The 21,676-nt window shown below is 49.8% G+C and overlaps 1 protein-coding gene across 2 annotated transcripts; it reads right to left on the bottom strand.

The window, feature by feature from the left end:
* On the bottom strand, nucleotides 6,340–19,889 carry LOC102172846 (ubiquitin-like protein 7). 2 transcript variants are annotated; one of them, XM_018066490.1, is made up of 11 exons: nucleotides 19,833–19,889; nucleotides 18,275–18,487; nucleotides 16,332–16,451; nucleotides 12,853–12,935; nucleotides 12,006–12,090; nucleotides 11,432–11,489; nucleotides 10,559–10,692; nucleotides 10,253–10,302; nucleotides 9,847–10,014; nucleotides 9,067–9,189; nucleotides 6,340–6,588 (listed from the first exon to the last, which is right to left on the bottom strand). In XM_018066490.1, the coding sequence occupies exons 1-11, from the start codon at nucleotides 19,870–19,872 to the stop codon at nucleotides 6,451–6,453; spliced, it is 1,212 nt and encodes a 403-aa protein (XP_017921979.1). In that variant the 5' UTR covers nucleotides 19,873–19,889; the 3' UTR covers nucleotides 6,340–6,450. The 2 variants fall into 2 exon arrangements, with proteins under 2 accessions (XP_017921979.1, XP_017921980.1); XM_018066491.1 differs by having other exon boundaries at nucleotides 19,783–19,863.

The following is a 21,676-nucleotide window of genomic DNA, read 5'->3' as shown; positions in this document are numbered from 1 at the left end:
ACTGCATGGTTGGAACTGCATGGGATTTAACCAATCCCCAGTTGGTTATATCCTCACATGCAGAAGAGCAGAGTCAGAGGCTGGACCTTAAGTCATACATGGATTTTCGACTGCACAGTGGGTCAACACCACTAACCCTGCTTGTTTAAGGGGCAACTCTACTTGCTCCCAAGACTTCCTGGAGTCAAACTCCTCCCTCTGCTCCACCCTACTTCTCCCCTCCCCTCCCCTCAGATCCATCTCTGAGGCTTCATTCTCAGCGCCCGAGGCCTGAGGCAGAGCAGGATCTTGTGGGAGTCACGCGGAATCCATCAAGACTAACACAGTCTCCTGACCAGATATGGCTGGGAGGCCAGGGATCAAGTCCCAGCTTGGCCACTGACTCACATTAAGCAAGACCCTATCCCAGGCCAGGCCTCTATTTCTTTGTTTACAAAATGAGAAAGAGAGGCTAAACCAGCAGCTCTCTGGTCTATCTAATCTAGACCAGAGTAGACAAAGCTTCCTCATTCTACCTTCTGCATTTGCTTCTTGTTTGTAGGCTGAAATAAACATGCTTTTAAATCTCTGGAGGATAGGCGGCGTCCCAGGACCCTTCCGGTTCTGATGTGATCCTTACGCCTGCTAGGGCCACCTGAATGAGGAAAAGAAATGCATGCAAACACGTGATTTCCCACACTCACTTTCTTTCCTGGACACCCCAATTCTTGGGGTCAGAAGTAACCCTCAGAGGCCGTTCAGTCCAACCTGGGAGCCCCTACAACAGCCCTTTTGGATGTCATGTAGCATCTGCTTACATCCAGTGAGGATGCGCTTACCCCCAAGGCAGCCTTGCCCATCTCCTTAGCTCTGACAAACAAAGGCTTCTTCCCCAGCGGGAGACTCCTACCCAGTGGTCCCAAATCTGTCCTCTAAGGCCTCTGTCCTCACAGACCACATCTAATCACTCTTCTTGCAATAGAGCCCTTCAGAGAGAGATTTCAACACAGAGGTCATGTCCCCTGAAATCTTTTTTTTTTTTTTCAGGGTAAATAACTCCATTTCCAACTTGGTCCCACATGGGGCTTTACTTGGTCTCTCTAATCCTGGTTGGTCCCTAGGACATCATCAACTAGTCATTTAACAAACACCTACTGAGACCGCCCTAGGCAGTCTGGTTTGTGACCATCTCCTTCTGAGACTGGGGTGTAGATCAGATACAGCACCTAGAAGAGAGAGGAGTCAAGAACGGGAAAGACTTCTCCGCTCCTATTACAGCCCCTCCAGAGGCACTGCCTTGTTGGGCTGAGATACTGGGTTGCTAAATCTTGTTGATCTTAGCTTAGGGTGGTCCTTGAACCAATTCCCATCCATCAGCAGTGGCTTTCTGAGAGACTGGTTGAGAAAGATTGAGTCTGGATCTGGGCCCAAGAGGGGAAGAAAGGAGACCCCATCATGCAGAAGAGCAAGTGGTGTTCTGGTTTCCTCCCACAGGACCTCAGAGTGTCCCTGTTTCTGTCCCTCCTGTCAGGGGTGCCTCATCGTCAGGATCTTGACTCCATCGGTCATCTGGAACATTCACCAGCCCAGCTCTGAGTGCCTTGACATCTCTGGTATACATGTTGTCAATGTCCACTTACAAATGTTGAGGGAAAATGTCAAACAGGACACAACTGAGGCTCCAAGAGGTTAGGTTCTCCGTGGAAAAGAGACCTACACTTCAGTCAGTCTGACTTAGAAGCCTGATTTCCCTCCAGGACTCAGGCTTCCACTTCCAGGAAGGATAAGTAGTGAGCAGACCCTTCAGGCCCTTTGAGTGGCTTCCGGCCTGCCAGGCAGGCATGAGGCCCCAGGTGCGTGCATTGATGGAATCGCACGGACTCAATCCTGCCCAAGTTCTAGCATGGCCCATCTCCTGGCACAGTCATGTCCGGTTAACGGGAAGCACTCATCTGTAAATGGGGATAATAAGGTCTACTTTTCAGGGTGGTTGTGAGGATCAACTGAGATGGCATATGCGAGTGCCTAGCTGTGACTGGCACAGAGAGGGTGCTTGATAAATGAATACTGTTGCCCTGCATTGCTGTGAGCTGCTTTTGCCAAGGTGGAGTAGGGCAGTGCCTGGGCGTCCGCAAAAGGCATTTCAGGCATACAGGAGGCAGAATTCTGTTACCAGCAACTGCAGTCTATAGGAGCCAAAATGAGGCCGGCCCCAGGGGAGCCAGGGGCACAGCCAAGCTGATCCAACCCCAACCCAGGGCCCGAGCGGGTTTGGAGAGGCTGGGTAAGCAGATAGAGGGAGGCCTAAATACCACTCCCCCACCCCCCATCCTCAACACACATTCACTGCCAAAGGCTGTGGCAGAGGCTATGAGAGGCCACCTCAGGGTAGGACTCAGAGCTTGGTCGGGGGCCCAGGCCATATGGGGCTGAGGCAAGGAGCAGAACCGGGGCCCATGTGCCCAGCAAGCTGTGCCAGCCCAGCCCATGCCAGCCCAGCCAAATTTGAGTTATATCAGGAGAAGGGATCTGTTCAGAAAACTCATCCATCTCTGCATATTTGCATATTCTATTTTGGGGTCGCTTCCTTTTTTTCCCCTTCGCTTCCTAGAAAAGTTCTTGTGATCAATTCCAACTTCACCTCTGCTGAACTGCAAACGCTCACTCTCCATCCTATCTTCCCTCCAACCACCCTCTCCCTGGTCAGGTACTCCAGGGTTCTCTGTCCTGCCTCCGCTGCCCCCACCTACTCAGGCCTCAACCCCTGCAACTGGGCTCTGTGCCAAGGTCACCATGGCTCAAGCAGTCAAGTCCAAGGTCAGCCCCTGGGTCACCAAACTTCTTAGTGGTACTTCATACCACCTGACCATGCCCCTTTTGTCCAGTGCTTTCCAGCTTCTTTCTGTCCAGCTCTGATGACTCCTGCTCTAGCCTTCCCAGAAGCAGCCCATCATCTCCTTCCGGGTCCCACGTTGAACAGTCACTATTTGCTATAAAGTCTAACTCCTTAGTGGGTGTCCCTTTTCCTGCCTTTCCTTGAAAAGCTGAATGCCCTTCTCTCTTGACACAGGCCCATTCAATTTGACTTCCTGATCATTATCTCCAGCCTAGAAACCTCCAGCTGTCTCCCAGACACCCCCACCTGGTGTCTCATGGCCCCTCCAGCTCAGTATATCCCAACTGGTCTTGTACGCCGAATCCCAAGCCCAGTGCCTCACTCCTGCCGCACCACCCTCTACCCACTCACATCCTGCCTGGCCCCCAGATCTGGTCTTTCACATCTCACATCCCTCTCCTCCTCCCAGCCCCCTGCTGCAACTCTAGTCAAGGCCCCCACCGTGTCCCATCTGCAGGCAGCGAGCATCCTCGCTGGCCTCCCACTCCCAGTCTCACTTCCCACAAATCCAGCCTCCAGGCAGCTGTCAGATTCTCTCACACGAGTCTGGTCCTCCACTGCCCTGCCTAGAGTCATCCACAGGCTGCTCTCTGCCTTCAGGATGAAGCCTTAGCTCCTCAGCCTGATGAGACCACCCCCTCACCCCACCTCCCACTTCACTCTCAGAAGCCATGGGCAGCAGTGGGAAGGTTGCCAGCTTCGGAGTAAGTGGACCTGAGCGTCCAAGGCTGATCTGCCCACTGTACCACCGTGACACTGGGGACAGGTAACCTCAACCTTGGTGCCCCCATCTAATAAGTGGAGCTAATCATAATATACTCACCTTTGCCAAGATGTCAATGCTGACTCAAGTCCCTCCCGCCCTACCCACGCTTCTTCGCATCTGCCATACTGCCCATCACACTGTCAGTTCTAAGTGGATCACAGCTTCCTCACTGGTCTCCCCTGCCCAAGCTCGCCCCACTCCCCATCTCTTCAAACACAGCAACCAGCGGCCTTTCTAAAATGTAAACCCAGCTCTCCCCCCAATGCAGATTCTCCTGTGACTTCCCACTGCCCCTAGGATAAGTCCTAACTCCTTACAAGGCTGAGAGCGCTCCAGCCTCTGTCTGTCTTGAAGTCCACCCTCACACCTGGGGCTCCAGGAGCCGCGTCCTCCCTGCTCCCGGCCCACTCTGAATGTACACCTTCTGGCCCAATTCCTCCTCACCTGCGGCAGGCCTCACATCAGATGCCACCTTCTCCAGGCAGCTGTCCCTCACACACACACACCCCACCCTAACCCAACCGAGCTCCATTTCCTGTGAGCACAAGCCCACAGGACCAGCCTGGCCTATTCTCATCAGGCTTAGTGTAAACACGTTTGTCTGTCTTACCAATGGCATGGCTCTGAGAGCGCAAGGCCCTCGTCATGTTTAACTGGCACAGAGTAGAGACTGAATGAATGTTTGTTGAAAGGATAAAGGGGACAATAGCGAGGAAGGAGTCCTTGGCCCTTGGAAAGCCCCAGGCTCAGTGCGGGCACTTATCAGACCCAAAATATATTATTTAAAACATGGCTACAGGAAGCAAAACCAACATACCCAGACCGTGGAGGAAAGAGCTGACAAAGAAGGGAAAGGGAAACTGTGGGGACAGTTCAATTCTGGGAAGCAGTGTAACTGGTATTTGGGAGTCAATTCCAGGGACAGGGCAAGGCAACCCAAGTGTTCCGCAGCATAATGGCCGGGGGGTATCAAGGGGACCTAGCACAGTCCCTGGGGGACGGGGGCAAGTTGCCACAGCACGGAAACCAGCTCAAGGCGGGCTGTGTCATGGGGACGGGAAGGGCTGTGTCAGCCCCATTTGACCAGACAAGCCTGTGAGGATGGAACTGGCCTTTGTTTCCATCACAAACAAGCCAGACACATCAGGTTCGGAGACACAGCTTCCTGGTCTTTGCTCCCGACCACAAAGAGGCAGTTGGGTTCCAGGCAGACCAGTGAGGCACGAAGAGGCCTGGCACCAAGAAGCCTGGAGAGCTCTGAGTCCTTTCAGCCAATGCAAACACCTCTCAACATTAGCTCTAGGGAAATGTGGAGACTTCCCATTTTCTGGAAGGAAAAAACAATGTTCAGACCACATGTGAAACAGTGGAGCCTCCCAAGGACTTCTCTGTAAAGTGTCACCAAGACTGGAGACCATCTGGAAAGAGGAACAGGACTTGCGAGGGGCCAAATCCAGGAGGACATGTCCAAGGGCAAGTGAATTCCTTGTGTGTGCTCATTCTTTAATTGTGTCCAACTCTTTGTGACCCCATGAACTGTAGGCTACCAGGCTCCTCTCTGCTCATGAAATTCTCCAGGCAAGAATACTGGAATGGGTTGCCATTTCCTACTCGAGGGGATCTTCCCAACCCAGGGATCAAATCCGCTTCTCCTGCATTGACAGGTGGATTCTTTACCACTGCACCACCTGGGAAGCCCAACTCTCCTGAACTGAAGCCCAGCTCACAGAGCAGAGGGAGCAGGCTTGCTCTGCGTGGTCCCTTAAGACAGAAAGGGAGCTAAGAGGTAAATGTTCTGAAGAAGCAAGGACAGAGTAGGCAGTCCCCATCAGGGGTAAATCTTCTGTCCCAGGAGGTGACAAGCAGAAGATGAATGGCATGAGCACGGAGGCTGTGGATGAAATCTCTGCCAAAGGCACATGGCAGGAGCAGCCCTCTGAGCAACTTCCCACCGAAACACCAGCTGAAGGGAAGGGTTTTTTCCTGACAGAGTATTCAAAGCACATGAAACCCACCCGCTCAACTTGGACATGTCTGCGATGCACCAGGGAATGCTGTGCCAAGGGGAACGAGAGCTCAGGCAGATGGAGCAGCAGCTTGGGAGTTGGTGCCCTCTCTGCAACATGAAAGCTGGGCCCTGTTGGTGTTGGTGTTGTTGTTTAGTATTGTTATTTAACTGCTCTTGTATTTATGCCTTCAGGACAGAGAAGTGGGCCCTGCCTCCTGGCACGGCTCTGAGGCTTGGATCCTGGCATCATTACAAAGCGGGCATCAGAGTGCATGGTGAGACTAGGCCAGGGGAGGGACAAGGAATCTTCCACAAGCCTTTGGGAGAGGGAGCAATGGCAGGGGATTGGCGGGTGGGCTTCCACCCGGCCACTCCTCAGACTGGTCATCCCAGGAGCACAAGGCTCTCCTGGCCACAGCCATACACAGCAGCCACCCTGGAGACTGGGCAAATCGGAGGAGGCCACACCCAGAGCACCAAAGGGCCTGGAGGCTATCACTGGAAACTTCTGCCAAAACACCAGTGTGGGCATCAGGCGGCATCTCAGGACATGGATCTCAGCTTTTCCACCTGGGGCCCAGAAGCAGGGGCCAGCTGATGCCGTGGCACCAGAACCCACACACCACGCTTGCCCCACCACCACCTCTACCCACTCAGATCAGCCAGAAAGGCCACACACTGGACAAAGCAGAAGGTCGACCATCAGGTGTATTAGGGCTAGTGAGATGGGGCACCTTCAAGAGTGCTTCCCATGGGCAGGCGCCTTAGCAGTTTGCTGGGGGTTCAGGAGGAGCAGGGAGTTCACGGGGCTCCTCCGGCAAAGATGAGCTCCAGGGCCGCCTGGATGTCCCCCCCGGTGGCCTGCAGGGCCCGCAGGCTCAGCTCATCGTCCTGGATGCCCATGTCCCTCAGCTGCTGCAGCTGGGGCTGCCACTGGCTCTGTAGAAAGACAGGACAGGCAGGAGCAGTCAGTAAGGATCCGACAGAGACCTGTTCACCTCTAGCAGAAGGAGGTGTGTTCCTCCAAGAAAGCTGCTGACATGAGGTTCCATACAACACAGCACATCAGGGAGGTCTGCGGACTGTCGAAGAGGCCTATGGAGAGGCCGGAGGGTTTAGGGAACAAATTAAAAGTTTTTCCAATTAAAGAAGGGGAAAATGTATCATAAAGATCAAAAAGAAAAAGCATAAACTATACAATATCTAAACTTCAAAAGATTACTTTCTTTCTCTGCTGTATCTATAGACACACACACACTTTTGAATTAACTTTGTTGTTTTAGTATGATACACAGTGCCTGGTGGCTCAGTTGGTAAAGAATCCACCTGCACTACAGGAGGCTGCCTGCAATGCAGGAGACCCGGGTTCGATTCCTAGGTCAGGAAGATTCCCCCGGAGAAGGAAATGGCAACTCACTCCAGTATTCTTGCCTGGGATATCCCATGGACAGAGGAGCCTGGTGGGCTACACCCCGTAGGGTTGCAAGAGTCGGACACAACTGAGCGACTAAACCATCAACACCACGCTGTGAAAAGTCTCACACTCATCTACTCGTTTCCCCGATTCCTGATAACCTACTTTATTTTCTCTGAGGAAATATAATAAATATACATTCCTACACTTACCCTTTTCTTATATCTCTCCTTTTTTTCTAACATATTAAGGTATCATAGAAAATGCTTGTGGATGTCCTGAAATGTACCACAACAGGGCAGCTTCCAATCTTTGCCGTTATAGAAATGCTGCGGTGACTGGTTCTGTACAAATGTCACTCTCTGCATGCACATACATCTCCGGGATAAATTCCGAGCAATGGGACTGCAAGGAATTACAGGCCATCTGTACTTCCTTTTTGGTGAACAGTCTGTTACTATCCTTCACCTGCTTTTCTACGAAGCTGTTGGTCTTACATCACTAGAACTTCAATTCATGGAGGTTTTGCCCTTTGTCTGATCTGTGTTACAGATTTCTTTCCAGTTTGTGATCAGCTTTCAGACTTTGCTTGTTCTTTTTGTATGTTGATTTGGTTTTCTTTGCTTTGCAGAAATTTTCACATTTATGAACTCAAAATATATGTTACTTTTTATATAATGGTTCCTTGATTTTTTTACTTTCAGCTATGAAAGGCCTTCTCTATGGATTTAAACAAATTTAGTATTTTTAATATCTCTGTCTCATGAAAGAGGAAGTGCACACCTTAGGGGAAAGGATGTGTTCACACTGTGGGAAGGAGAAGGCAGTGAGGATGAAATGCAAATACAAAGAAGCAGGCAACCAAGGGTGAGGATGTGGAGGATTTTTAGAAAACCACAGAAACTGACTCAAGTTCCGATTACAGGCCAGGTGGAGACATACAGGTTTCTAAGCTGAAGAGCAGAGCGAACAAGGATCAGGCTGCAGATGATGAAGGAACCAAAAAGGCCAACTGTCCCTGGGTCCTGCTCCTGCTCCCCTCACTGTCCACCGAGACACGTGGGGCAGTGAGAGCCACACGGGCCGGACCCTGTCCCTGTCATTTAATGGCTTCATGACCGTGGACCAGTTCCAGAAATGACGTTCATGCCCCAGGCTCAGGAGCAAAGAAAAGAGTAAAGCAAACAGCTTGTGCATAGAGGCATGCAATAAAATGTGAACGCCTTGGGTCATGCACTTAGCTGCTAGCTAAGCTTCCGTGTTCATGAGGCAGGGGAGTTGGTGTCGCTCCCTGGTGACCTCTGGACAAGCCTCATCTCCTTGCGCAGGCATTCAAGGCCCTCACACTCAGGCGTCTGCTCTCCCTTACTCTGGCTCCATCTCAGGACCCTTCATCTTGGATATTGCCTTCTGCTCTTGCCGATTTGCCATGTGTACCTCCACATTCCCTCAAACAGGCAGCTGCCTCTGCCGGGACACCACATCCCCTCAACCAAACATCCCCTTCTCTGCCTGGCTAACCTCTAATTAATTCTTTGACAGTAGGTACAACACCACTTTCTCAGAAAAGTTTTACCTGACCTCAAGCCTGGGCCAGCTTCTCACCCTGTTGTTCTCTCAGTTCAGTGACTATCTGGCGCCCCTCCATGGAGGGAATGAGGACTGGCTCATCACTATCCCAGGAGCTGGACCAAGCCTGGACCAGACATGCTCAAGGCTCAGTCGATGCTCACAGGATGGATGAGTGACTCCTCCACTGAAACAGCCACTGAAATACCCAAGCCAGGCGGTCAGTGGAGCCAGGCCATGGGCACTGGGTGAAGGAGTGGAAGCTGCAGGGACAGCCGCCCTTGCTGGGAGCACCCTCTCCTGTCACGCTGCCATGCCCCAGCTGTTCCTGCACCAAAGCAGGCCAAGTGGGAAGGGCCTCCAGAGGGTAGAGAAAAGCTCAGCGTCCAAAATACCAAAGAAGCCGTGTGAATATCAGAAGGGGGAAGACTGACCTGAAGGCTGGGCTGCCCTGAGGCCTGCAGGGCATGCTGCAGGGCTTGGCTGAAGAGATCGTTGGTGATGGGCGTCCCTGACTGGACGCTGGAGGACATTGGGGAGGTCCCTGAGGAGTGGCCCTGGAGACAGACCAAGGTCAGCGCCACCCTCAGAGCCAGCCCAGTCTCCCAGCACACACCCACCGCTGTCCCATCACCCTGCCTCACCACTGCCTCCCAGCAGGGGCCAGCATGAGACAGCCACACAGAGCTGCCTGAAAGCCCTCTATGTGCGCAGGAAGGGTTCTGTACTTTTGCTCCAGGGAGATGGAATGGGAGCCCTGACTGAGCCTAGGACCCACACTGGGAGAGGAGAGATGGCCTTGCCGGCTGGAGTGACTATCAGTAGGAATGCTTAAGCCTGTGATGTATGCCTGGCCACTTTCAGGAGTAAGTAAGGGGCCATTATGCAACATGAGGTTCTTCCAACTGCTGAGAAGAGTCAGTCAGGCCTGGGATGAGCCCCAGACTTCTAAGCCTAAAGGCAGGTGAGGGGAGGTCGCCTGAGCTGCAGTGGGAAATCCACTGGGGCTCTAGGTAGAGCTCAGATCAAAGCAGATGGAGCACAAGGATCAGCAAAGGTAAACCCACTCTACCACTAGGCCCTTCTCCCTGGGGGCCCGGCCTGAACCTTCCCACCCCCTCTCTCCATACCTGGGGGCTCGGCCTGGACCTTCCCACCCTCTTTCTCCATACCTGGGGGCTCGGCCTGGACCTTCCCACCCCCTCTCTCCATACCTGGGTACCAGGAGTTGGCGTGTGAGAGCTGCTCTCCGGAGTGCTGGCCAGGGCCAGGGCAGTGGCCAGCTCGCTCTGGGTGATGGGCCGGGGCCCGGCAGCTCCACTGTACCCCAGGGAAGCTGGGCGGGAGCTGGGGGTGCTGCTTGAGGGCGTGGACCTGGCACTCTGGACAAGGGAGGTGCCCAGATCAGGGCGGCAGCCCTGAGTGGTTCTCAGAAGAACCCCACCCCTGCTCCAGAACAGTTCTTGGGGAGACTCCTCAGGCTGCCAGGGCACAGCAATAGTGTGGCACACCTGGGCCCCCACAGGGCCTCTGACCACCCCCTGCTGGGCGTGCCAGGTCCTGGGGAGGGCGCCTCCCCAGCACCATCTCCCCCAGATGGCAGGCAGCCCGGTCACTTACCGGGTGAAAGTCGTCCTCATCATCAGAGAGCCCTTCAAACAGGAAGCCACCTGGAGGAGGGAGGACAGATTTCAGGAGCAGGGACAGGAAGGCGCAGGCGCTGCTCCAGCGTCTCAGCGCTAGTCACTCCAAATCCATGTTCTCATCTCTCCCCTGGAAAATTACAGGACAGATGCTCTCCCTGACTCAAACCCAGAGTTCCCAAGGAACACCCTCTGCCAGCACTATACATAGCTGCGAGTAGAGCAAAGCCCTGGGCCACTGCCCGTTCCCCAGGGGCCCGCGTCCCGCAGGCCAGGGGCTCACCTGGCATGTCCCGGTAGGCGCTGGAGGGCATGCCCCGGGAAGAGGAGTCGGCCCCTGGCAGTGGGGTGCTGCCTGCCACCGAGTGCAGGACCAGGACAATGGCATTGACCAGGGCAGGGTGAGCAGGCACCAACCTGAGACGGAGCAAGAAGAAACTCAAGGGTGACTAGGAAGGAAAGAGCATCCTTGGGTTTGACAGGAATTCTGGGCACCCCTCGTAACTGTCAAGTCACCCCTGCTTGTCCTTAAATTTCCCAGTCTTCAGCACCTCCCTCCAGGCAGCTTGTCTTCCTGCTGCTCTGCCTCCAGCATCATCAGGCCTTCACCCTGGGGCCCCCACAGATGCTTCACTCTCCTCTCTGGCAATGCATGATGGGACATGCACAGCCCAGAGGCTCAGGGGTAGTCTCCTGTCTTGACTCCAACACCACTTCATCAGGCAGTCTTTGACTGGTCCCTTCTCTCCTGAGGATTTGGCTGTTTTCTTCACTTGAAGATAAAGGGACATAACCTCTACTTTCCCTTCCAACTTTAAAATTTGGGGGCGTATGCACCTATTTCTTTCCCAGCTTAAAATCCTTCACAGGCTCCCTAATATCTACTGAATGAGATCTAAACTGAGCCCGGCCTGCAAAGCCACCTCCCTCAGGACGCTGCTTCACCCCCACCTCTGCCTGCCCCTGCCCTTGGGCTTTGTCCTCACCTCCCCCCGGCCCACCCCCTCCTCCAGCCCTGGCTCCTCGCCACCTCCTGGCACATTCAGAAGACAGATTTGGGGGATGGGCTCCAAGAGCAGAATCCAGGGCGACCATTAGGCTTCTGGCCCGACCATGAGGAGAGAAAAAGCGCCCTTAGTAAGATGGGTATACTTACGTATCAAGCATGTTGGGGTCAGCAAAGACAGAGAAGAGGTCCTTGTCCTGGAGAACCCCTGAAGGAGAACAGGGCTCACCTCAGAGACAGGAAATCTAGCCAGATCCAGTGGGGAGGCCTTGGAGCAACCAGCCTAACAGGGATACGTGTAGAAAGTGGGTGCAGCAACGTGCCAGCAGCACAGCCCACGTGCTCTCCACGTCGCTCCCTATGCCCTGCACGGAGGCTACACACTGCACAGCGCCCCAGCCTCTTTCCCTGTATCTCTAGGCTCTTCCCTCGCCCATCAAGGTGTGCAGGAAGTCTTCCCTGACTGCCGTGGTTTGGGCTAACTGCTGCCCTCATGTGTCTTCCTCACAGTCTCACTTCTGATGTTAGTTAGGCCACGATCTCTCTGTGGGGCTGCAGCTCTTGGACGGTTGGGTATATGGAACACATCTGGGTTACTCCCCCTCCTGCCACAAGACCAGTGAATCTTCACATGATGTGTCAAAGCTTCTTTAAGGTAATTGCCTCCTCCTGGCTTCTTCTTCTTCAACAGTTCCTATTTCCTTCAGTTCAGCCTTGCACTTACCAAGAGCAATGGGGTCACTGCTGAGCCCTGGGGTGGCCACAATGATCTGATCCAGAGATTCTTTATTGCTGAGCATCTTAAAGACCTGCAGGAGAAATGGAGAGGGCTGAGCACTCCCACTAGCTCGGTGCACTCAGAAATACCCACACACAGCTGAAGGACTTCCTTCCTCCAAATGCTTGTACACACACCACCACAATGGAATAGCCCCAGGAAAGAGATGAACCTCTTTTTTTCTCTGAGATCATGGCTTACTGGAGGGGAAACAGCATAAAAGCAAGATCACAATAAGCCTTCAATCTATGGTCCTTTCCCCCATTTCTAGTTCTAATGCTTTCACAATAAAAGCTCTTATTATAAGCCCAATAACAAAGGTTTCTCTAGATTCCAAAAGTCCTTTTCAATCTCCAAACAACTATCATTTTGCAGTTATATATATTGGGAAGTTTGCAGCTGTCTTCATCTTGCTTATCAACTCTCCTATGGAAAGTCATCAGTGCATTTTCCCAGTGAGGGGATCCTGGGAAGGAGTGCTGGGCAAGCAGTTCAGTCCAAGTCAAAGAATGCGGCCCAGCAGAAACAGCATACGGATCCTTTGACTGTAACTATATTCAATTCCATGAGGCCAATCAGGAGAGGCTGTATCATTATTATTAGAGGGAATCAACAATGCCTAGCTGAGAGCCTCTTTGGGGGAAGACAGGGTTCTGCTGGGACCCACAGACATGGTGAAACCTCCCCAAGGAACTCTGGGGAGCCATGGCAACCAGCTTCCGGCTCCCTCTCTGCATCACCCCTCTCCAGCAGGCCTGCCAAGAGTCTCACAGGGGGTTCAGCACACACTCACCGCCTCCCTGTAGGAGGAGCTGCTGTGCAGGGCAGTATGCAGTACTCGGAACTCCCTCAGGGCAGCCACTTTGTCCACAGGTTCTGGGGATGAGACACTCAGTTACCCTATGACCAGGGCCTCACCCCTGCCACAGACGCAGAGCATCACTTCAGCCAGAGTCCAGGCGTGGGTTCTCTTCCCTCCTCACCCCACTAAGAATGGGTACCCAATCAAAAAAGCTACACCACAGACATGAAAACTGCACTCTCTTTTTAAGCCTCTTCAGTAGATAAACAAACTCAAGTTCTAGCAGAGGAGATTCTTACCTTAGGAAAGAGACTGTTCTGATCAATGTCCCACTGCAGGAATTCTAGACTTTTCACACTTGGAAAGGAGGAGGGTATAATGAACTCACTAGACTTTTGTGCAGTGATTTAAAATAAGTGCTGCAAGCCATCTGAACAATATGGAGCCATGTTGACACAATATGTTAAGAGAAAGAAATAGAACATAAAGTTGTATGGGTGTTCTCTAGTAAAACTTTATGAGATGTCAGTGTGCGTGTGGGCCAAGGCTGGGTGGGAACAAGCCAAGGTGGCAGGATCGGGGGGGTAACTGCTTTCTCCTGGGTATTTTCTTTCAGGCCTCTGATTGAAAACAAACAAACAAACAAATACAAGAAGGACCAAGACAACACTGTACCTCTAGGCTTCTGAACAAACTTTCATCACATGTCCAAAAACAAGCATGTCACTAGGACTCAAAGTTCCTTTTTGGTCTTTGGACGTTATGACTCGTTCATATGGGAAAGTCTGGCAGTTGTCTTAGTCTTACTTGGTCACTTTACTATTTAGGACATCTGCCCACTTCACAGATAATTTAGGACATCAGCCATTTCATAGAAATTTCGGTAAAAGAAGGGGGAGTCCATCCTGGATCACACTTTAAAAAGTGTGGTGGCCCTCACCCAGGAAGGCTACTTGTGACTATATGGCCTTGCACTGCTCCACTCCAAAGGCACGATTCCCAAAGCAAGGAGGATGGCACCCCTGGAGTTCTGTGTGGCAACCACACCCTCACCTATTGTTCTAATCATCAGGGTTGTCTCTTTCGAAAAATATTCACCTGAAGTAAGTTACCTGGCTTATTCATTAAACAAATTTGTGCTAAGCATTTACTCCACGCTTTTGGAGTGAATCTTGTTTTGTGCAAGGCACAGGAATGTGAAAGGTAAGAGTCCCTGCCATCAAGGAACTCTTAAGACAGTAGGAGAAATGAGACAGAATCAAACACACACACACAATTACCAAATACCACGCTGAGGGCTTCCACAACAGAGACATGGACCACAGTGTGGGCATTAGGTACATGGAGGCAGACAGCACCACTGACAGGGAAGACCACACCCCCCAGGAGAGAACGTTTGAGAGGAATATTGAAGGTAGAACAGACGGTGACTGGGGGAAAAGGTATTGTAGGCCTAAATGAGAACAAGTGGAAAGGCTTGGGAGAATATAAGTATGAGGTGCTTTGAAGGAACACTAAGCTGTTTCTGTGCTGGAGCCCAGGGTACACACCCCTGATCAAACAGCAGGCCTACGTGAGATCCTAAAGGGATGTGCAACCTTCTGCAGAGAACCACCAAAGGGATCCAGGTGGGAAGGAAGCAACTAACACTTTCTCCTCCTACAGGATCTAATCTGGTGGAAAATAAAGAAATGTGCTTCCTTTTGAAAGAACACTCAAGGATAAAATATCTAAAATGCCATCACAAAAGTTTCTTTTCAAATCCAAAAGTTTATTTTCCCCTCTGAATAAGAAGTCCGTTTGTTTCAAAAATAAATTTCCAGGGGATAAAAAGGACTTAAGCCCATAATCAGCTAAGAGTTACAGGTTGTCTCCTTAACGTTTCTGAGCTAATCTCATCCTTTAGAAGTGGGAGGCAGCCAGCCCAGTGGAAAGAATACTCTTGAGCCAGGAAAATCTGGATTCACATCCCAGCTTTTGCATTCTTTTTTCTAAGCAGATGACCTTGAATGAAAACCTTTCTAACTCTCTTTTTCTTCATGTATAAAATGCTAATACTGTTACCTGACCTGCTGAGCCACTTGATTAAATGAGATATCAAACAGCAACAATCTGGCTGGAAGAAGCAACAAATGCTCCTTGCCGTCTGTCAATCCCCTCCAGCCAAAGACCAGAGGGGCACACCTGCAGCTGTGCAAGGTGTGTTTACTGCTCTTACAGAGGGGACGCGCACCACCAGAACCATGGGGCATCTCAACAAGAACATGCTAGAAGGGACTCAGAGGATTTGGGCTTTAGTTAGGGGACTTGGTGGGGGAAGCTTAAGGACGCAGGGTTTTGTTGTGGATTGGAGGCTGTCAGGAAGTGGGGGTGATTTTATGATTAGGTATCTTAATAATTCTTATCTAGAAGGAAGGAAAACTAGAGCAAGATGAAAGCTGAAATTAATGAAGAAACAGCAGTCACTCCTAATAGGCAGGATAGAGGCTAATTTGGTCATTTCTGTGGTTGGTCAATGTGCAGGCTTATGGCTCTGTTCAGAAATGAGAAGAAATTTTGTTTTTATCTGGATACGTTACAGCCCCAGAGTGAGTGGCCTTGTAGATGCTGATGACCTGTGAAATTGTTCACGATTCAAGGCCTAGCTGAAGGCCAGGCCAGCCCCTGGATACGAGAGACTGCCTTTCTCTTTCTCACTTCCCATCAGGGTACAAAAGAAGATCTTTTTGTCCTTTATGTTTAGAATTGAAAAGAGGGAGAATTTCAAGCTGATAACCAGTCACAGCAATTGTGAACATTATTAAAATATGCCAAACTGCCCGTTTTTAACAAAGCTAATCTCCTACACAGCTTAGCTTTATCCTCAGGGAGGCTTTTAAAACACAGATGCGAAATTTAAATTATGAATTCCAAGCAGCACCTTTTATCGATAAGTCAGAAAGGCACGAGAGGCTTTGTATGTTTCCTCCAAGAGCTACTTTCATACCATTCGAATATTCTCAAACTCCAGGAAAATAAATTAGCAGGAGTGAGGTGACTGAACAAATCACCCGCCTGAGGCAGTTTGTGGGAAGATTTGCGAACATGAGAACACACCGTAACATTTAGAGGAAGGCAAGGAGTTTTCAGCTTCTTTCTAATGAGAACAAAAATAACCAAAAAATATAAGGTTCGCTGAGAAACAAACTGTTGCCCTAAAGGAATTTAAATAGATACATCCTCTCCATCCCACTAAAACAACGGGTAATGAACACAAAAAGTGCCTTCTGTTACTGGCCGCTGGCAGCAAGAAAATCAAAATTACACTGTTCATCAATGTGTCTAATCCAATAAATGATAAAGATGCCCTTTATTATCATCTCAGTAAATCTCCCCTATGTTCCACCCAGGCCCTTGCCTCAAGGACACACAGACCCTCCTTCCCTTGCAGACATTTCAGAAGCACTGCCTGTCTAAGAGCCAACACTCACCAGGTTTCTGGTCGGGCTCAGGCCAGGACTTGCGCAGAACATGGACTGTGGATCCAGGTTGAATGCCATAAAAGTCAAGGGTCTGATCATCTTTTAGCTTCCGGCCACAGTATATCAGATCTGGGGGGAGGGGGGGTAAAAAAAAAAAGAACCATTCATTTATATTTTACTCTTCATAACAATTTAAATGACTTTTGTCCCCTAAGAACCTTATCTTGATTGGACAGATAGCTAGAGAATGGTATATGCTTTAAATAGTACTCTTACTTAATAAATACATTTTGCCAGCCTGGATGGGAGTGGGGCCTGGGGACAATGGATACATGTATGTGTGTGTATATATATATATATATATATATACACACACACACATATATATATATATGGCTGACTCCCTTCACTGTTCACCTGAAACTACCACAACAATGTTAGTGGACTATACCCCAATGCAAAATAAATTAAGTTTGAAAATAAATTAACAAATACATTTCAATAACACTTGTTACAAGCACAAATTGATAAAATACAGAATCTATGCACAGGAAAACTCTAGAGCTTAACATCATGGAGACTGCACCATTTAAATGAATGGGAAAATGTAACAATAAAAAAGAATGAACCCCCTGTTTTTATGGCTAAAAGCACTTTTTTTGCCAGCTTATACCATTTTGCCTGTTTATATGCCATTGTATTAATAATATATGGCTTCCCAGGTAGCACTAGTGGTAAAGAACCCACCTGCCAGTGCAGAAGACTTAAGAGACATGAGTTTGATCCCTGGATTAAGAAGAACCTCTGGAGGAAGACATAGAAACCCACTCCAGCTGGGCTGAAGAATCCCATGGACAGAGGAGCCTGGTGAGCTACAGTCCATGGGGTTGCAAAGAGTTGGACACAACTGAAGAGACTTCGCATGCATGACTGAAAATATACTTTTTGCCAGTTTATACCATTTTTCTAGTTTATATGCCATTGCAAAAATAATGCAATTTAATTATATTCTCTTTCTGAAAGTGATGCTGGAATCCAGGGTTTGATCCCTGGTCAGGCAACAAAGATTCTGCACACCACACAGCATAGTCAAAAATAAAAAAGAGAAAGAAATAAATTATATTTAAATTCCTTCTTCCGCCACCTAGAATGCCCTTGCCATCTCTCCTTTTTGGTGGGTCAGACGGTAAACTGTCTTGCTTACAATGCGGGAGACCTGGGTTCGATCCTTGAGTTGGGAAGATCCTCTGAAGAAGGAAATGGCAACCCACTCTTGCCTGGAAAATCCCAGGGACAGAGGAGCATGGTGGTCTACAGTCCACGGGGTTGCAAAGAGTCAGACACCACTGAGCGACTTCACTTTCACTTTCCCTCTAACCAACCAACCAACCAATCAACAATCCTTCTAACCATCCCTTAAGACTTACCTCAAATGCCATATACTAAGGGCCTTTCCCTAGCCAGCACCCCCTTCCAACCCAAGTTCTTGCTCTTTCAAAGAATGTCATAGTTAAGGAATGTCGTGATGAAGTATTTCAGTATATTGTACAGCTAAAATGGCAACCAACAGTTTTATTATATGATTTGTTTCTATTCACCTAACAACAATCACCTCCCAGCTTAACATTTGTTTTCGTTTACTCTCTAAGTCAGACTCTTTTGCGACCCCATGGATTGTAGACCATCAGGCTCCTCCTCCCATGGCATCTCCCAGGCAAGGATACTGGATTGGGTTGCCATTTCGTTCTTCAGGGGATCTTCGCCACCCAGGGACTGAACCCACATCTCCTGCATAGGTAGGCAGATTCTCTACCACTGATCCACCAGGGCAGCCCAGTGTTTACATTATGAGACAACAAATTCCAAACTCTTAATTTACCCTTGTGATTCCAGAAGGATTCTCCCCCAAAAGAATCAGAGCAGAAGCCCATCCCCAGTACACAGAGACTCACCAATCAGCTCAGGGTCTGGAACAGACTCCTGGAGTTTGCCAGCAATAAGCTGCTTCAGAAATGAAATACTATATCCCCCCAGGGAGTATTCTCCGAGCTCTGTCTCTGGCAACCGAAGAATAGATTTGGGGGCAAGTGGCTGGTCAGCCAGCTTCACCGCCAGGTGCCAATCTGAGAGAGACATCCTCTCTCTTTCGCGCTCTCTCTTTCTCCCTGTAAAGGAACAAAGCCTTAGTGGTTAAAGGACAGACCTACACCACCCCCACCCCACCAAGGGGTTGAATGAGAATTCTCTGTGACTCTGTTGGAAAAGCTCAGGCTGCAGCATCAGGAACTAGAATCTAAGGTCCTCTTTTCACTCATTCTATGGCAGCAGGAAACTTCAGCTCTCTAAGCCTCTTTGGCTTTACAGTGGACATAAAAATGCCATCCCACCTAACAGGAGCGTTGTGAGGTTCAAATGAGATCATCCAACCCTCTCCCTTACATTACACACACTCCGTGTTTCTTCATCAACTTTTGCTTTAACCACCACAACAGCTTTACCAGAAGCTCCCTGCCTCCTGCTTCTCCCTGTTAAATATCCATGCTGCCACTCATCATTTTAAAATGCAGATCTGATCAATATACTCCTCTGTTTAGAAATCAAATCACTTCTATGAATAAGTCTAAACACCACAGCCTGGCTTTCAAAAACATTCACATCTGTTCTCTCTACCAGCCTTCCCCTCTCAAGAGCTCTGGACTGCCCCACCCTTCCCAACACTTAAGTCCATCCCCACCAAGCATGAATTCAAAACAAAGTTCTCCCCCACTCTGCTCATCTGCTAACTCTGCATATAACTCCTCTTCCCTCTTCCCTCTCTAATCAAACTCCGATCAAGAGCAACTCAAACACAACCTCCTCTATTCTCTCTCTCTCTTTCCCCCCTCTGTTGTTGTCACATTCCCTCATGACAAAGGGTTACAAATACCTATACTATTTACTTCTCAATCGTCTCTGCATCTCATTCTTAGAGGCTCTTGAAAGCAAAGACTAGAATTTTGTCTTTATCGACTCAATGCCCGGTATTTATGGGTATCCAGAAAATGAATCAGAAACCCGGCGATTGGGAGAAATAAGACAAGACAAGCCCTTGTTAGAATTATTATTGCTTCCAAAGTGGCTTCTTTGGAAGAGGAAAGAAAAGGTTTCGAGGCTGTGCAGCAGATCCTAAGGCACGCTCAAACCTTCCATCTCCAGGTTGATGGCGGGGAAGAAAATGGATCTTTTAATATACTATGTATCATTTAATCCTCACAAGTGTTCTGAGACAGGCATTTTCATCTACATATTACAGCCGAAGGAACCGAGATCTAGAAAGGTGAAGTCTGCGGCCCAAGGTCACTGATAGTTAATATTGCGACAGGGACACTATCTCTTTGGTGACGACCCCTCCACTCCCACAGAACCAGCTATCTAGTCACCACAGGTCGATCCCGCGCGGCCCGGGACCCAGCGCCCTCACCCGTCCCGCGGAAGGAACCCGGCCGCAGGGCCGCCGGTGTAAACACTCACTCAGGTCCTCTCGCCGGAAACCGGAAGCTCCGCGCTGCATTCTGGGAGTTGCAGTTCCTGAGGCGGTGCCCCACCACCCCGCCCCACCCCCGCCCCTTTATAAACAGCCGGCCGGCAAGGGGGAGCTAGTTGTAAAGCTTCCGGTTTCCGGGGGTGTGGCTCCTCTGCAGTTTGAAAGTCCGGGCGCGAGGGTGTCTTCGTGCTTGCGCGTGAGAGTCTTATGTATCAGTCAGTCTTCCAAGACACAGGTTACGGGAACGAGGTCTGACGTGAGGTTTGCGTGCGCGCGTGCTAAGTCGCTTCGGTCCTGTCCGACTCTTTGCGACCCCACGCACTGCAGCCCGCCAGACCCCTCTGTCCGTGAAATTCTCCAGGCAAGAATACTGGAGTGGGTTGCCACGCCCTCCTCTAGGGGATCTTCCTGACCCAGGGATCGAACCGGCGTCTCTTCTGTCTCCTGCATTGACAGGTGGGTTCCAGGTGTGATGTTTATAGCCCCGCGATTCCTTCAATGTCCTGGTTCGCATGCAGAGTCCGAAGGTTACGCCAGGTCCGTCCAGCGCTGCAGATGGGAACGCCGGTTTCCGGACTCTCGGCCCTGGGTCTCCCGCTTCGACCCGTCGTCGCTCGGCAAGGACCCTTCCGGAGCTGCCTCTTCAGACTCCCTGTTGAATATCCTTGTTCAGACTCGCCCCAGCCTTGTAATCCTCACCAGGAAACGGCCTGTCTTTGAGTGAAGTCAGCTTCCTTTGTGCTCCTCGCTTCTGGCTTTTCGTGGCGAACATGCCTGTGAAGGCATACTAGGAACCCAACGATGAGTTCCTCTAAAAGTTGGTACCTTGAGAGAAGTTACCAAGGGTTCCTGGTACACCCCAACGTGCAGTAGTGGGGTTTGTATCAGTCATTCATAGAATTAGTTCGGGAAGGGGAATTTCACTGAACTCTCAGAGAAACTGCATACCGTCGTCCGGGGTATCCGCAGGGGATTGCTTTCAGGAGCCCCTGGTGGATACCAAAATACGCGAATACTTAAATCCCGTGTGTAAAACTGGTATTGTACAGTCGAGTGTATTTTAGATGCATAGTTAGAATAGATTTTTTTGCCCAAAGATTAGAATTAGATAATCTATTCTGTTCGAACTCTCCTGGAGGAACTCATTCAAGGACTAAAGAAAGCCAAAAAAAAAAAAAAAAAGGTAAATATATAAGAAAATAATGAGGTTGATCCTCGCAACTAAAGACTGATTGGGTGTGCACAAACGTAAAAGCAGGACTGCAACATTCCAGTGTATGGACTGAAACTAAAGCAACAACTGAGCAGGATAGCTTGACTATGGAGAGCAGATAAACTGCAGGTTCTGGGAGGGCCTAGCACTGGAGCTAATTACTACTCTATTCTTCAGTAAACTGAAAAATTAAAGCAATGGGAATATCAGACCACCTTACCTGCCTCCTGAAAAATCTGTATGCAGGTCAAGAAGAAACAGTTAGAACTGGACATGGAAAAATGGACTGGTTCCAAATTAGGAAAAGAGTAAGTCAAGGCTGTATGTTGTCACCCTGCTTATTTAACGTATATGCAGAGTACATCATGTGAAATGCCGGGCTGGATGAAGCACAAGCTGGAATCAAGATTGCTGGGAGAAATATCAATAACCTAAGATATGCAGATGACACGACCCTGATGGCAGAAAGTGAAGAGGAACTAAAGAGCCTCTTGATGAAAGTGAAAGAGAAGAGTGAGAAAACTGGCTTAAAACTCAGCACTCAAAATTCTTAAAGTGATGGGAATACCAAACCTCCTTCTTCAAAAAACTAAGATCATGGCATCTGGTACTATTACT

Source organism: Capra hircus, chromosome 21 (assembly GCF_001704415.2).
Source record: "Capra hircus breed San Clemente chromosome 21, ASM170441v1, whole genome shotgun sequence".
In the NCBI taxonomy this organism is placed as follows: domain Eukaryota; kingdom Metazoa; phylum Chordata; class Mammalia; order Artiodactyla; family Bovidae; genus Capra; species Capra hircus.
This window is presented reverse-complemented; position numbering and strand designations above follow the sequence as displayed.

Excerpts from the sequence above, each read along its gene's own strand:
- LOC102172846 (XM_018066490.1), bottom strand. The coding sequence starts at position 19,872 with ATGCAGCGCGGAGCTTCCGGTTTCCGGCGAGAGGACCTGA. Across the intron at positions 16,452-18,274 it reads TCCAGACCCTGAGCTGATTG|ATCTGATATACTGTGGCCGG; the intron begins GTGAGTCTCTGT and ends CCCTCCCCCCAG. Across the intron at positions 10,303-10,558 it reads CGCCTACCGGGACATGCCAG|GTGGCTTCCTGTTTGAAGGG; the intron begins GTGAGCCCCTGG and ends TCCCTCCTCCAG.